The following is a 15,386-nucleotide window of genomic DNA, read 5'->3' on the forward strand; positions in this document are numbered from 1 at the left end:
ACATACCAAACATGTCAGACTGAATTTTGAGTAAATGTGTATGAAATGATGCACAAAACATCTAGACTATTTACATTTGATGGAACAGTCCATCTATCTATATATGAGTACAGTGTATTTGTGAAGTCAGTAAATGGAGTACAAGGAGCCATAAAGTCCGAAATTAAACTTGCATGTACCTTACTAGGGAGACTTCCAGGTAAAGTGCGACAACGACCGCCTTGTGCTCACATCTATAGTTCAGATGTGATGTCAGGCAGCATGACATAACAAGTGAGGCACCGCCCCCTCAGCGCGAGGTGATTTTAACGGCCCAGAGCGCGCTCTCCACGCAGCATCAAAAAAGCTTTTGCACGGGGCGGTGAGGAAGCTTATCGTTTTCAGAAAGGGAAAAGAAAGGAAGTCATGCCGTACACTAAGTTCGTAGCTGCTCTTGTTAGAGCAAACTCGAGCAATGTCGGGAAAATTCGCATTTCATCTGGGAGATGTCGATCAACACTTGCATCCACCAAAACTCAAGAAGAGAAAGAACAGATGGGTGGGTGCCCCGTGGTAGAAACTGTGCCGATTGAATTCTGCCAGAAAATAAAAACTGGTGCAAACACACAGTTGAATAAAATCCACATCGACTTCGACAACACTCAAGAAGCCTACAAAAGTAAGGGTAACATTGACCTGCTCCGAAGTCTGCTGGTCTTCAAGCTTTGTACGATTGACCTGCTCGTTGAAAAGAACAGTGAGGTGAGTTATCTGAGACGTTTTCTTTCGTTTTAAAAAGTAATAGCATTTATCAACTCTTAATGAGTCACATTTGGCAAATTTATATTGTGATCGGTTTTGCTTTGGCACAGCTTCCACTCTCCTGGTATTCTCCATTTGCATTATGTTGTTTTAAATGTTTTTAACTTTATTGTGTCTTGCTTGTACAAGCACCTTGTAACATTTAGAAAGGTGCTATACAAATGAAGATTATTATTATTATTATTATTATTATTGTTATTACTTTATTTTCTACTGTAATATTCCTATTTCAAACTGATAGTTTAGAAATGATCAAAATTCCAATATAATATATCTGTTATATCACTATAAAGAGTTCTAGTATATTTATGGCACCAAATTAGATCAATGTGTCCTTGTTTAAATCTCCTCTTGACTTTGAAGGAAAAAGACATTCAGTCCTATTATCTAATGGACTGAGGGGGGTGGGGTATTATAATGGCACTGAACAACAAACCACTGATGTACAACTACATTTTGTTCTTGCTTTGTTTGTTATCAGTTGATGGAGCTGAGTAAGAAGCTGCTTGGTCAGTGGATGTTTGAGAAGATGATGAAGATGACCTTCTATGGTCAATTTGTGGCAGGGGAAGACCACAACACCATCAAACCTTTAATTCAGAAGAATCAGGCCTTCGGCGTGGGGGCAGTTTTAGACTACAGTGTTGAAGAGGACTTGACACAAGAGGAGGCAGAGAAGAAAGAAATGGAGTAAGTATTGGAGACATCTGACAGAGCAGGAGTTTAGCTACAACAATGCAGCTTTTTTCTCATTATTGGTCTGTATATTTCATAAATTATGAAATATTGTGCTAAAGCTTTAAACCACAATTAATCAGTATTTCAACTTTAATATATGCTATATGTGAACTACATAAGGAGTTGTTTAAGTTGCATAACATAATAAATCATGAAGCCTGGCCCAATATCATGAGAAGTGTTACTCATGATATTTGGCCAAGGGGTGTAACTGCGCTACAACAACAGAGGTTGTTCACCTGGCCCGTGCTCTCCTGGGAAAGTGGGAGAAACTTGAAAAACTTGAATTGCCATTTAAAAAGGGGACTTTCCACCACCCCATGCATGATTGCAGTAGGACCTGCACATTGCACACCAAAATAAAAGAAAACGTTTGCAATGAACAGATTTCCAAAAATAAAAGTTTTACAGCAGTGTCATTATAAAGATTCAAACGAAAGACAAATAAAAGTGTGTTCATGTCTATTATACTGAGTTGTTTGATAGTGAAGTAAGTAAGTAAAATCAGTAGTTGTAATTTTAGTCATTGCCTTTTATACCAAAGCATTTATGATAGTGTGCTCTGTGCGTAGCAGATATTATAGGGCCCAAAACTCAATTTTCCCTTGGTCCTCCTAGCAGTTTGAACCAACTATGATGCAGGTGGATAGAATACGATGGTAACGGGTAATTCACTGTTCAAAACATAAAACAGGTGAAAAGTTTGGGCAAACCAGTTTAGTATCACACTCTGTGAAATTGAGATGTCTGAATTATACTGTATGTTGTCCCACTGCGAATTATCCTTAAGCTCCTTTACATACAGAACATAGTGTCTAAAATATTCCTTTATGTCTGGCTTCTGTTAAGGTTCTTATCAAATTCACGAGTCGCGTGATCTGGCGGATGTTTCCGCCATATAAACAGACTGTAATCGAAACCTCATGTGTTTTATTTGATCTCTAGTAGCACAACAGTGCTTCTCCTCTATTGGTCGGCTGGAGCAGACCCCTCTCTTCTGATAGGTTGAGCTGGTTATTCCACAGGGGCTGTGCCTCATGAAAAGGCTGCCAGCCTTTTAGAGTAATGTGCTCGATCCCTTCATACGGCAAGAACACACAGACACGGAAGTGTTATGTAATTTCCCCCTGAGGAGGAAATAAGCTTATGTTTAACTCAGGATTACCTTACTGAGTACCAACATACACATGCTAAACTAAATCCAAGTATATTTTTTTGATTTAGACTTATTATCTTTTTCAAGACTCTCTATGAATGTCACAACATGTCTAGGAAAAGAAGTCATTAAAATTGCATGGAAAGGTCTCAGCTAGACTGGTTAAAATGACATGTGAAAGAAAAACATTTGCCTTTCCTCAACATTTCAGACAAACTTTTTCTTTGCTTTTCTATATTTCAAAATCTAGTCTCTTTAGGTCGTAATAGGAAAATCTTTAGATCTCCCTGTGTTTATGGATCACATAATGTTTTTTGAATAACTGAACTGAAAGTGACATAAGAATTGTTAGATTATCCTTGGAGTCTGATAGTACAAGACAGTACTGGCAGTATAACCTATTTTCCATACATTGAATCCACAATTAAAATGCTTTAGGTGGGTGTAATAACAGTGGTTTTTGCTGCTCTAACGCCAATCTCTTCTTTTTCAGTTCATGTGTTTCTGAGGCAGAGAAAGAAAGTCCAGGTGTGTATATCATTTGGAAATAACTTTATTTTGTGTTACATTTAATGTAATGTAACTAACAGGCACGACTGGTAGTGGCAAGACTGAACTACTGGTTTGCTTTGATATTCAGTTGCTGCTTCGTCTTGGCCTGAACGCAACACAAGTCCATGTCATATGTCAGGATCGGTATGTCTAGTTGTGCAGCCATGCAGTGCAGCCTGGATAGTACTGGTTATAGCTGGATCTAGAGGGGTATGAAATGTTCCGTCCAGTGGGGGCAGCGAGTTTGTGTCACAGGGTTGATATTTGAGACGCAAGTGCATCATTCAACTACTATTGCTTTCTCTGGTCTTGTTTGGAAATCATAAGACTTTAAATTTTTCAATAACAATATGAATTCCTTAATACTGTTAGTATTACTCTTTCTGGCACTATGTGCATCTGTCATTCATGGGAAGTTACACATTTAGACAGGAATTCGAGATTATTTTGAGGATTGCTGTTCATTTGCTTGTGATGAATTTATTGTGACATAAAAAAATAATTGCACTGCATCCAAAATAAAAGCTTGTGGGACTGACTTTGTCAAGATGTAGAATAAAGAGTAGCTACTTTTAATATCTTGAAAATGTTAATAGTGTCTCTGAAAATGTATTCTGTGTTTAGCTACCAATTAATATTTGTCGTCATAACCACAAATTTAGTCTTTTTTTTTTCTTCTTTTGTTTTTTTTTTTACCTAGTCAGGCAGCTAATGTTCATCTTTTTTCTCACTCCAGATGCTGTTCATCGTGAGAAGAAATATAAGGCTCATCGTCAGTTTGGGGACAGACGTGGGGGGGTTATCAGTGCTCGTACATATTTCTATGCAGATGAGGCCAAATGTGACAACCAAATGGAGACATTCATAAACTGCATTAAAGCCTCCGGTAAGTAGGTTTCTGTCGAAGCAAATGAGAAACATGATATGTTAGTTAGGTTTTGGTTATTATATAAAGATTATACAAAAAGTTTATTAGCTGTATTAATGGCAGGGTTGAATAACATTAAAATAAGGTGGAGAATTATACAGCATCAAGTGACTAAAAACTTGTTACCAATTTCAGGCGGAGCCTCTGCTGATGGATTTTCTGCTATCAAAATGACAGCCCTGGGACGCCCACACTTCCTTGTAAGTTCAACTTCACGTCTTCAATATGAATCTAAAGTTAATGTTACAGAATTTAGATAATGATTTTGGTGACAGTGGTGCCAGATCTAACACTAACAACCTTTGTATTGGCACGAGATCAACATAAGTGTGAGTAATGGGGAAATATAACATTAGCCGTTTATCTATCTCTTTATGGTTTTGAGTCAGTGCCAACAGATTAGTACAATCATGAATTCACATTACTGTGTACAAACCTGAGCCGAACCCTTCATTGTTATCAGTGAACTTGTAGTCAGGTTTAAGGAAAGCTTTGTTTCACACCTCAGTGTCTCTGGCTTAACTTTCTCATACAAACTGAAAGTATGTGTGAAAAGTATCAGTTGACAGTGAGCAAGAGGTGTGATTATGTAAATTCTTTTCTGTGAATAAAATACTGATGTGTACTGCTTAGCCCCATCATAATATTCAAAAGCAATAATATCACTTGATACTTAACGGTTTGCTCTGTGTTTAAACAGCTCCAGTTTTCAGAAGTCCTGGTTAAATGGAGACAGTTCTTCAACTTCCTCGCAGCTCAGCAGGGAAAATCTGAAATGATGGTTTTGGAACAAAAACTGGAGCTGGAACAACTCAAGGTGTGTGTAGCCCTCAGCAAAGTCTAAAGCAGGTTCATACATGCTCATGCATAACTGCTACACTCAAATCCTTTTTAGTTTACAAGATACACTTTATCTGCATTTAAGCGTCCATGACTCTTAATGCCATATCATGCAATATATGTATATATTTGTTTTTAATCACTGAAATATTTCTTCATAGGAAAGTTTGATTAAGATGGGTGTTGGAGCCAAGGATGACATTGCAAACTGGTTCAGTGGAGAGAAGCTGGGTTTGTCCGGGTAAGTTGGTCACTCATTAGTGCCATGATAACAACAATACACAGTCATACTTTTATATGTATGTATGTTTGATGTTTGAGTCTCTGGCCTTAAGTTCTTGAAGCCTTGTTAAATCAACAGGAAAGCAGATGTTTAGCTTGAAATGGTAATTACACACAGACATGTATCAAAGGACCTGTGGTTTGAAATATTCTGAAGGCTAAAATTTTACATATTTAAATTTCCCTACATCTTCTTTTCAGAACAATAGATCTGCTGGACTGGAACAGTTTAATAAACGACACAACAAAAATCTCCAACCTGCTTATGGTGCCAAACCTTGAGGTGAGTCGTTGTCATGTAAATATTAAGTGGAGAGCCCAGACTCTTAAAGGGGTCAGGGGAAGAAATGTGGACTGCATGTGGTATAGATCGGCCGTTTCTCATGTTCGCTGTGAGCTGTGCAATTAAAACAAAGAAGGCCTCAGAAGTGATAGCAGGTCTTCATTTTCTGCTGATCATCACAAGTGACAAAAAACAACATACTTCCTGAACATTACATACATGTCAGACTGCTGCATTTTATAGAAAATTTGAATTTAAAGTTAATGGTCTCATAGACAGATAGTGTTGTAAACAACAAATAAGCAAAACCTATGTAGGCCAGACAACATTATTATTGTTATTGTTTCCGCCTCAGAACCTGGACTTTAGTGGGAAGAATAAATCGATCCTCCTCTCACAAGATAACAACTTGCTGGTGCAACTTATATCTTATTCCCCAAGTAAACAGTTTGCACTAATGATTTACACTGCACATTTTTGCAGTGTTGGTATAAATGGAGTTTATGTGAACTTGTTAATGTGGCAACTGGTGGCCGAGGTCAGTTTAGAAACTCTTTTTGTTTCAGTTTGAGGGTGGGACACAGGACAAAATAGCGGAGGCAGTAACCCTGCTCTCGCTGCGGATCTGCCCACCTAACTTCTGCCATGCCTGTCACATGTAGATAAAGTTTGTGGATTTACTGTTATCACGAAGAAAGCAAATGCCAAATGAGTCAATGTTTTGTGTGTTGGTTGTGCAGACCGGCCAGCTGGAGCCTTTGTTGAAAAAGTTTACAACTGAGGAAGAGAGGCAGATGAAGAGAATGCTGCAGAGAGTGGACGTTCTCGCCAAGGTGAGGAACCTCAAACAAAAAAAAAGCTTTTATTAAATAAGTAAGAAGAAATACAGAGCACTATACAGCTGTATTGTACAATGAAAGGCCTGGTTCAGAAATGAATTGTTTTGCTGATTTCTCTTGTGTAGATTGATCACTTACATGTATAGAACCATTTAAACTGCAAATGCTCTTTGTGTGCTACAGCATGCTTTGGAGAATGGGGTAAGGCTAATGGTGGATGCCGAGCAGACGTACTTCCAGCCAGCTATTAGTCGACTGACCCTGGAAATGCAGAGGAAATTCAATACAGAAAAGCCAATCATTTTCAACACTTACCAGTGTTACCTCAAGGTGAGACTACAGTTTCCTCATGACAGATTATTATGACAATTTTCCCCACTGATTATTTAAATATGCAGAGTTGCGTATTAATCTGTCATATTTGTGTGTGTGCGTTTGTTTTTTTTAACAATTCAATGTTTTTAGGAAGCCTATGACAACGTAAGTGTGGATATTGAGCTGTCACGGCGGGAGGGCTGGTACTTTGGTGCCAAGCTGGTCCGTGGAGCCTACATGTACCAGGAGAGAGCCAGGGCGGAGGAGATTGGCTATGAGGACCCAATTAACCCAGACTATGAGGCCACAAACAGGATGTATCACAAGTAAGTCTTGAATTATTATCTTATCAATAATTGTGGATCAGCCAGAAAGTGTCTTAATCTTAACTATCTGTCTTGTTGTTTGTTCAGGTGTTTGGAGTACGTGCTGGAGGAGATTGAACACAACAGGAAAGCAAATATCATGGTTGCAACTCACAACGAGGACACAGTGAAATTCACCCTAGAAATGTACGTTTTGTCTCAGTACATGCCGGACGTTCTGTTGTCTTTGAGTTTTTTCATACAGGCCAAAGTGCAGATAAAGTTTTAAAATGCATGGAAGCCCTAAACCTCTCATTCATTAAGGATTAAACCTAATGGTTTAAACTAATGCCCAGGATATTGCTCCAAGTGAAACGTATTCTTTGTTAACTTTCCAAAGCAATTATAGGATTTACAGAAAGACATTGCCACAGCAGTGGTGAAATACCACACTCTCATTATGTAACAGCCCTTTTTTCTGGTTCTCTTTTTTTTTTTCCAGGATGAATGAGATGGGCCTTTCACCCACTGAGAATAAAGTTTACTTTGGACAGCTGCTGGGCATGTGTGACCAGATCAGCTTCCCACTAGGTATGTTGTGCTCAGCTCGGATACTAAAAGTCAACAGTAAGTTATGGAATCACAGAGTCTTACATCACGCAGTCATGTGGTCATTGAGGTACCACTGAAACATAGTTTGTGCAGACGTACGTTTTCCAATACTCAGGCGGCCACTGACCTCAGAAAGGATCCATCCAATCTATAGATATCCTGGGAACAAACAACTCCAATTTCTTAATGTCCTTAACTTGAGGGACGCTCGCTATGGGTCTAAACATGAACATGTCACCACCTGATATTGTTGGACAGTTAGCAGATGTAGCACTGTACATGGTATACTGCATGTAGATACAGCATAAAGCAATAGATAGAATCCCGTGTTTTTCTTTAAGGTGAAACTAGTTAGCTTCCTGGATATAATCCTGCAAATAAGAGACAGACACTGATGACTGAGACACAATCTCTTAAACTAGTGAGACATAAAGGCTGGTTTGATCTTGTCATATCAATTGATATCCAATATCAACATCCCATTTGGACATATCAGTGTTATCTTAATCCAATATGTATTCATCATGAATTCCTTTTTGAATTAAAAAAAAAAGAAAGAAAATGCTTTAATCTACTGCACAATTTTTCCCATCAGCACAGTTGAATATCTACCTTGTTAACTTTGAGTTTATTAAGAAAATTTAATGTGCCTCGTAACTGTTCTGACTATCTCTCTTCTACATCCATATGTGAATGCTGTTGATATACATTGCAGACATGTCATAACATGAAACACACACATGGTGGAGATACTGGGTGATCTTTCAAAACGAATTCCTTTGCCCTGTGTTAAAAACAGGTCAAGCAGGTTTCCCAGTCTACAAGTATGTTCCATATGGGCCAGTCAACGAGGTCATTCCCTATCTGTCTCGTCGTGCTCAAGAGAACCGTGGCTTCATGAAGGGGTCCCAGAGAGAGCGCAGCCTGCTGTGGAAGGAGCTGAAGCGCAGGGTGCTGGGTGGTCAGATTTTCTACACGCCTGTCTACTGAATGGCAGGACCACGACATACTAACTGGAGTACTTCTGTAAGCATTCCACCATCTTCACTGTACCAGTACCTGCTAACCGCTGCTAGAGGAGGGAGATTAATGTCCTTCCTTTGCTTTTTATGCTGCTCAGTATCAAAGAAAGTTTCACTGACAGGTATTTTAAAGTTGGTTGCGATATGGGATTTTTCTTTTCCTTTTAGCAGTATGAATAATAACAGAATGTTTAAAACACTGCCATGATAATACATGTAGTGAAACATGTGCTGCTCCATTAAGAAGTGATGTTTGGTATTTGTCTCAGGATCAGTTTATTTAACATAAAACTGGTCATGGTAATCCCCAGAATCAATTCTGCTAAAACAGTTTGTCCAGTTACCAAAGGTGGCTTACTTGTATATAATAGCTGTGATGTGCTTTTGTAAAATGATGAAACAACCTCTTTGTATGTTTTGTTCAGTGCAAGTATTTAGCTGTCACTCAAAAGTGCCTTATTATTGTTTTCACAAGATTAACTGGAAGCAGTCAGCTACAGTACAACTTGTTTTTGTTGTTGTTACTGCACACTCCTCCAACGGGATTGTAAAATATTTTAGTATGTTTATTGCTGATCAACTTTAACAAGTCATTTGTTCAATTATTGTGCAACATACTGATTTTAGCAAAGGGATGTTTGTGACTTCAGTTTTTCTTTGAAGACAAGAACATCTTCTGCTCATCAAAGACTTAGGGGCTCTGCTCCAAAATGTTCCAAAAACATGCCATGGTTACTGCTGTGATTTTTCATGGAAGTCTGCACCCAACCACTTTCAGAACACCTGCACTGTTGCATAAGCCGCATGGGAGGAGAAACTGCCTGCCGATTCAGTTTGATATTGTAGGGAAGATTTCTGGACTGGCTGTGTCAGTATCTCTGGTTTCGCTGCCGCCCATAGCGCATCAGTCTTTTGAGAGCTGTTTTGCCCAGAGTGACCGTCTGAAAGCTTGTTTTTGATTGAATGAAAAAATTAAATATACAGGGTGTTTTTGGAGACATGACAAAAGTTAATAGTCCTAAATCAAGTTGGCCTGCACTGCAGCTGATTATCACAGCATTTCTGATGCTTACATTTTACAGTATATATTAATGTATACATGAAATATTGATATAAAAAGGAAAAAAACACCAGCCCCATAAAACTCAAATGAGTGACAGCATCACAATACGATACGGTTTGACAACCGTCATATCATTTTTGTTCCAGTCTCTGTCATAATTCTAACACAACCAACAATATTAACAATCAGTTTTAATTTACAATGGTACATAAACAAGCTGCTTTTATTGGTCTGGGGTTGATATTAAAATAACCTCTCTGAGTGGTTTGAGCTCCTGTTTTAACAAATAGAAATGAATGAAATCAAATCAGTTTTTAATGTCTTGTTAACATAGTAACAGTAAAAGTTTTTGATTAGACATTTTGTTTTAATTGAAGCATTTGATGTTTCTCATAATTTTTGTTTGGTTTCCTCGTGACTACTTTATCATTACATGTCACATGTTGTACAATTGTAAAATATATGTAATTAATGTAATAAAATACAGTTAATGTAAATTTAAAAAACAGAGTTGTGTTTATTCTTGTTGAGACTGAATATTGCAAGTGGAAGTCCTAAACAACACTGAGATACAAACATCTGTTAAGTATCTTGGTTATTTGGGGAGGATTTATGGAGTTAGAAACTCAAAGGTTACATATTGATTGACATAATATTTGAAGAGAGTCTGTTGCTGCCTCAAAGTTACCAAACTCCAACTTCTGCCACTGTAGGCAGCCTTGACTAAAGCAACCGCAGATTTGGTAGATGCAACCCTGCTCTTATCTTGTGGTGACCTAGATCTGATCGTCCCAATTGACGCATTCTGATGTCAGTGACTTCAACAACTTTGGCCTTTGCCACACAGACGCTGGGCTATCTGTGCCAAATCGATGGGACCTACTGAATCAGATTTTATTCAGCTGCAGCCAAAGCTGGCAGCAGCTAAGGCGGCACCTGCGTCCAGGTATCTAAAGATTAAAGAAAAACATCCCGCCAGCCCCACAACACAGCGCACAGCTGGGTAGAGCTGTGCTCTCTCCTGTGACTACAATGTTTCTGAGTGAGTCACAAGAGCAAAGAACCCTCCAAATGAAATCTATCTATCCAGCTTGTTGTTATATACAGCATACACTTTATTAAAACATCTTTATTGGGGCCTAATATGTACATTACAATGTGTTTTATTGTACTGCTATGAGTGCACATTATACATTAAAGTATAGATATGATCCCAGTCCTCAGTTGTTCTTATTATCAGATAAACTTTAACAAAATGTAACCCCACACTGTTCACAACTCTAAGTCGCTTGACTGGAACAACAAGTCCTCTGAGCAGAAAAAAAGAAAATGATTTTTATCTGTGCATCCAACACATTTGTATTGTCTGAGCTGCTGCAGGGGTTATGATGGTAAAATGTAGTCAAATAAAAGCAAGCCGATAAGGTTTATGGAAATATCGTCAAAGTGAATAAGCGTTGGTATTATGCTGCAAATATAGCAGCATTTTAGGGGAAATAAATAAACTGGGACTTAATTAATCATGGTCTAGTGACGTGAATAATAATAGCCAAACTACATTACCTATTACCTTACTACAAATTCTAATATAGGCTAATGGCTTCAATTTAACACATCTGAAGAACCAATTCTGAAAACATAAAGCAGCCTATTTGCAACACACTTAAGTAAACTTTGATCTACTTCATGTTTGTAAAGCTGATTTGTCCTACTACAAATGTGTTAGAATGGTCATGTAGAGCTGTGCTGGCCTATTTTACAAACTAGTTCAGACCCTGTGGGAGGAGCATTCACATCTGCCTTGTTTCCTTCTTCAAAGCCAATGAGATATGACTTCAGAGTGTGTGCAGCATGCTGAACAATAGAGGGTTTCCTTTTTACCCTGTAGAAAATCTTCATCCCCAACACCGCTAGTGCTGTCATCTGCAGGTAAAGAAGCCTCTTTTCTTCCACACATACTGTGGGCTGCTTCCACAGGTGTATTGTTCTTTAATTTGTTGCTTGAGTCATACTTTGGCTGTTTTGATCATTGGGAATAATAGGTGCACAGAATTGTTATTTCAAGCGAAGACGTCTTTCAAATGTGTACGCTTTAATAAAAATGAAATGAAAACTTTCATTATCTGCTACAACTTCTCTATGAGACTTACACATAACTAGTATTCTCAAATGTAACAAAGGGACTACACATACGACTATCAGTGTTTAAGATAAGAGGTCAGAGCAGGTGTGCACAAGGACACACCTTTTCGTATCAAACCACCTATTTGAATTTCTTTGGAATGATTCTTTTATAAAGTGTAAATGAGCATCTGTCCAGTGTCAACAGCTGGAAACCAGGTTTGATCTTTAGCCATTCTCATTTAGTTTTTTCCTAAAGAGAACAGTGTGCTGTCAGAAGAAGCTTGTACCTAAACTGGGTCTTTAATGTCCCATCACTCCTTTTTGTTGTGAGAAATTTAAGAACCATAAACATGTTTCAAGTGTAAACATGAGGGCTCTATTTGACAGAAAGAATGATTCAGCAGTTTTTTTGCTTATCTTTATTATCTGTACTTAATATCTTCCTTTCTTATTCTGCTGTTTAACCTCTTCTTTTAACCTCTTCTCTTCTTTAACCGCTTATTTGCAGCAGTGATAAATACTATAGATTGCATATGATTTAAAGTCAAGCCTTTTTGTGTGTACATAATAATTACCCTGCTGTAGAGAGGGATGAAGTGAGGTAAGGGATACCCCAATTAGTTGCCCTGTGTGTATAAATTGCTGCAGGGCATTTGGCTGTTTATGATCCTTGCATAGCTGCTAATTGGTTCTATGCGAACACAACAATTACAAAGTGAAATCCAGACTGGTGTGTATCAAACCTTCACAGCCTTATTAGTAATGTTTTTCTCAGTTCATGTATGCTCTCTTATTTCACTTCCAGGCTCCTGTTTGAGATTTAATCATGTTTGGCCTCAAAGGAACTAAGTGCACACCTGTAATACGAGGGATGATTCTGTGGGCTCTATTGACCAACATCATGTTGGTGCTGTACTGTTTAACGAACCCAGCTCAAGTGAAGATCAGGTAAATATTTAAAAGAAAAGCATTATTTTGGTGAGATTAGTCAGTTTACTTATCCATATACTTATTATATCATTATATTAACAGGGGCTATCAGGAAGATACGTGTCCTCTCAGCATGGCAGTATTATCGAAGAAAAATGTGACCACGCATTCTGAACGCTCCAAATCCCAGTCAGAAGAGTGCTCCCCTGCAGTCAACATCATGTTCATGAAGACCCATAAAACTGCTAGTAGCACTATACTCAACATCCTGTTCCGATTTGGGGAAAAGCACAAGCTTAAATTCGCCTTCCCTGATGGACGCAATGACTTCTTCTATCCATCGGCTTTCATGTGCTCCCAGGTGAAGGACTACAAGCCTGGAGACTGTTTCAATATTGTTTGTAACCACATGCGCTTTGACCACCGAGAAGTCGCCAAGCTCCTGCCTCCGGATGCCATGTACATCACCATCTTACGTGACCCTGTGGATCTGTTTGAGTCGTCCTTCCATTATTATCACAGAGCAGTTCCTCTCACGTGGAGGATCAGTGGAGATAACAAACTGGAAGAGTTTCTAAACAATCCTCAGACCTTTTACAGCGCTGAGGCTTACAACTCGTTCTATCTTAGAAATCTGCTCTTTTTTGACTTGGGTTTTGATAACAACGTTGAAGCTGATGACCCTCGTGTCATGAGGGACATTCATAACTTATCAAAACATTTTGATTTGGTGCTCATAGCAGAATATTTTGAGGAGTCTCTAATCCTGCTTAAGGACACACTCTGTTGGACCATGGAGGACATAATATATTTTAAGCTAAATGCTCGCAAGAGTTCATCTGTATCTCGACTGACCCCTGAGTTCAGAGCCAAAGCTTTAGAGTGGAACGGGGCTGACTGGAGACTGTATCAGCACTTCAATGCTACCTTCTGGGCCAAAATAGAAAGGTATGGCAGAGAACGAATGAAAAAGGAGGTCAATGAGCTGAGGAGAAGAAATGCAGAGATGAAAGCAATCTGTATCGAGGGGGGAAATGCAGTTGAAGCCCAAAAGATTCAGAACAGTCGTTTTCTGCCCTGGCAGCCGGTTGGAGAGTCTTCCATCCTGGGTTACAACATGAAGAAAGATATTGCTCCCAAATTCAGGACAGTTTGTGAAAAGATGCTCACTCCGGAAATACAGTACTTGACAGATTTGGGTGTAAGTCTGTGGCTCACTCGACTATGGGGTTGGATAAAAGATACCATTTTTACAGTTTGATTTGGATTAAAACATTTACAGCAACAATATAGCAAAAACAATCCTTCAACATGTACTGTATGTGCCTTCTTGCAGCAAATGTTTTCTTGTTTTAGTACTTTCTTTTACATGATGCATCCTTAGTGTTAAGTCACATTTGTCACCTAGAAGCGGAATTCCTGGATGCATTTGGATGGTGTTACATTCATTAAATTATTACCACTCCCAAATGGGCCTACAGATGGGTCACTGTTATCTCAGATAGCTCCATTCATCATCTAGTGGGCCCTTAATTCTTTGTTGTATCTTTCAAAATTATGCATGATGTCAAAACAATGCCAAGACCATCTGTTTACATTCTTTTTAAAAATGGATTCAGGCTTAATGTTTGAACAGCAATATTCCTCTATGTTGTACCTAAATCAGTAAAACTCTACAGTTGAGGCTCACTTCCTTGGTAAGAGTTACATATTCAGTGTTTCAGAAATATAGTGCATTTGGCTTGATTGAAGTGTTTCTGACTGAAAAATTTATGTTTTATGGGATATAACGTACTTGCAGTGGTCTCAGGCTAGAAATAGGGTGTGACCACGACGACTGAACGACCAGTTACGGCTGTATTGTTGCTGAAAGTACAGTTGCTATTATTCAAAAGGACAGGAAGTGCTAGTGTGCCATCTAAAGGCCTGAGACTTAAAAGCAGTTGTTTGCAATGCATTTGAACAGCTGTGGCCTCATCTGATCTTGCTCTGATGGTTTACATAAGATGTCTTTCATTGTTCACTGTAATAATGGTTTCTCATGGCATGCAAAAAGCTAAAAATGTATTTTGTGTACATTCTAACTTCAATTCAGGCTCATGGCCATTCACTTTCTGGGTTACAAATAATTTGTTATAGGTGCTTGAAGCTGATACAGCAGACATATGGTAGCCATTTGCAGAGATCTTATGTACAGCGTGGGCATGAGAATCATCATTTATTTAAATCAATGATTAAATAAACTGTAGCAAAAGTAGTAACTTTGAGATTTGCCAGCCTCGGGCACCTATTTTGTAAATGTGTTGCAACTTACTTGTTTTTTAATATGCTATGTAAATACAATTTGTAATTTTTATTACTGTATAAGTTATATCATTTGTCATAAATGGATTTTCAAATAAACATGGTAACAACAAGCATAGTGCTTCTTACATTAGTATGTGGCATTTTGGTCTCAAAATCAGTCTGAAGCATTTGCTATTTCTGTCTTTCCATTTGCAACTTTATAATAAAGTAAATGTGTGTGTATATAACATTTTGCATCATCAAATACTGTTTTTGCAGTAGCACTGGACAAGAAAATCTGAACTGAGAG

The 15,386-nt window shown here is 38.3% G+C and overlaps 2 protein-coding genes across 3 annotated transcripts; both read left to right on the forward strand.

Annotated features, from left to right (window-relative positions):
* Window positions 1-321: 321 nt before the first annotated feature.
* On the forward strand, window positions 322-10,242 carry prodha (proline dehydrogenase (oxidase) 1a). The gene is made up of 14 exons (XM_023419590.2): window positions 322-741; window positions 1,283-1,491; window positions 3,189-3,223; window positions 3,984-4,133; window positions 4,311-4,375; window positions 4,876-4,992; window positions 5,177-5,256; window positions 5,499-5,580; window positions 6,321-6,413; window positions 6,603-6,749; window positions 6,885-7,060; window positions 7,148-7,246; window positions 7,542-7,630; window positions 8,451-10,242. Exons 1-14 carry the CDS (start codon window positions 406-408, stop codon window positions 8,639-8,641), a joined length of 1,869 nt encoding a protein of 622 aa, XP_023275358.1. The 5' UTR covers window positions 322-405; the 3' UTR covers window positions 8,642-10,242.
* A 97-nt stretch (window positions 10,243-10,339) lies between these two features.
* On the forward strand, window positions 10,340-15,207 carry gal3st1b (galactose-3-O-sulfotransferase 1b). Of its 2 annotated transcripts, XM_023419591.2 has the most exons (3): window positions 10,340-11,665; window positions 12,666-12,808; window positions 12,893-15,207. In XM_023419591.2, exons 2-3 carry the CDS (start codon window positions 12,687-12,689, stop codon window positions 14,049-14,051), a joined length of 1,281 nt encoding a protein of 426 aa, XP_023275359.1. In that variant the 5' UTR covers window positions 10,340-11,665; window positions 12,666-12,686; the 3' UTR covers window positions 14,052-15,207. The 2 variants fall into 2 exon arrangements, with proteins under 2 accessions (XP_023275359.1, XP_087033614.1); XM_087177488.1 differs by lacking the exon at window positions 10,340-11,665 and having other exon boundaries at window positions 11,672-12,808.
* Window positions 15,208-15,386: the final 179 nt, after the last annotated feature.

The sequence above is a fragment of the Seriola lalandi genome, unplaced genomic scaffold (genome assembly GCF_002814215.2).
Source record: "Seriola lalandi dorsalis isolate HSWRI2012SDOR001 ecotype SW California unplaced genomic scaffold, Sedor1 jcf7180002054606, whole genome shotgun sequence".
Classification (NCBI taxonomy): Eukaryota; Metazoa; Chordata; class Actinopteri; order Carangiformes; family Carangidae; genus Seriola; species Seriola lalandi.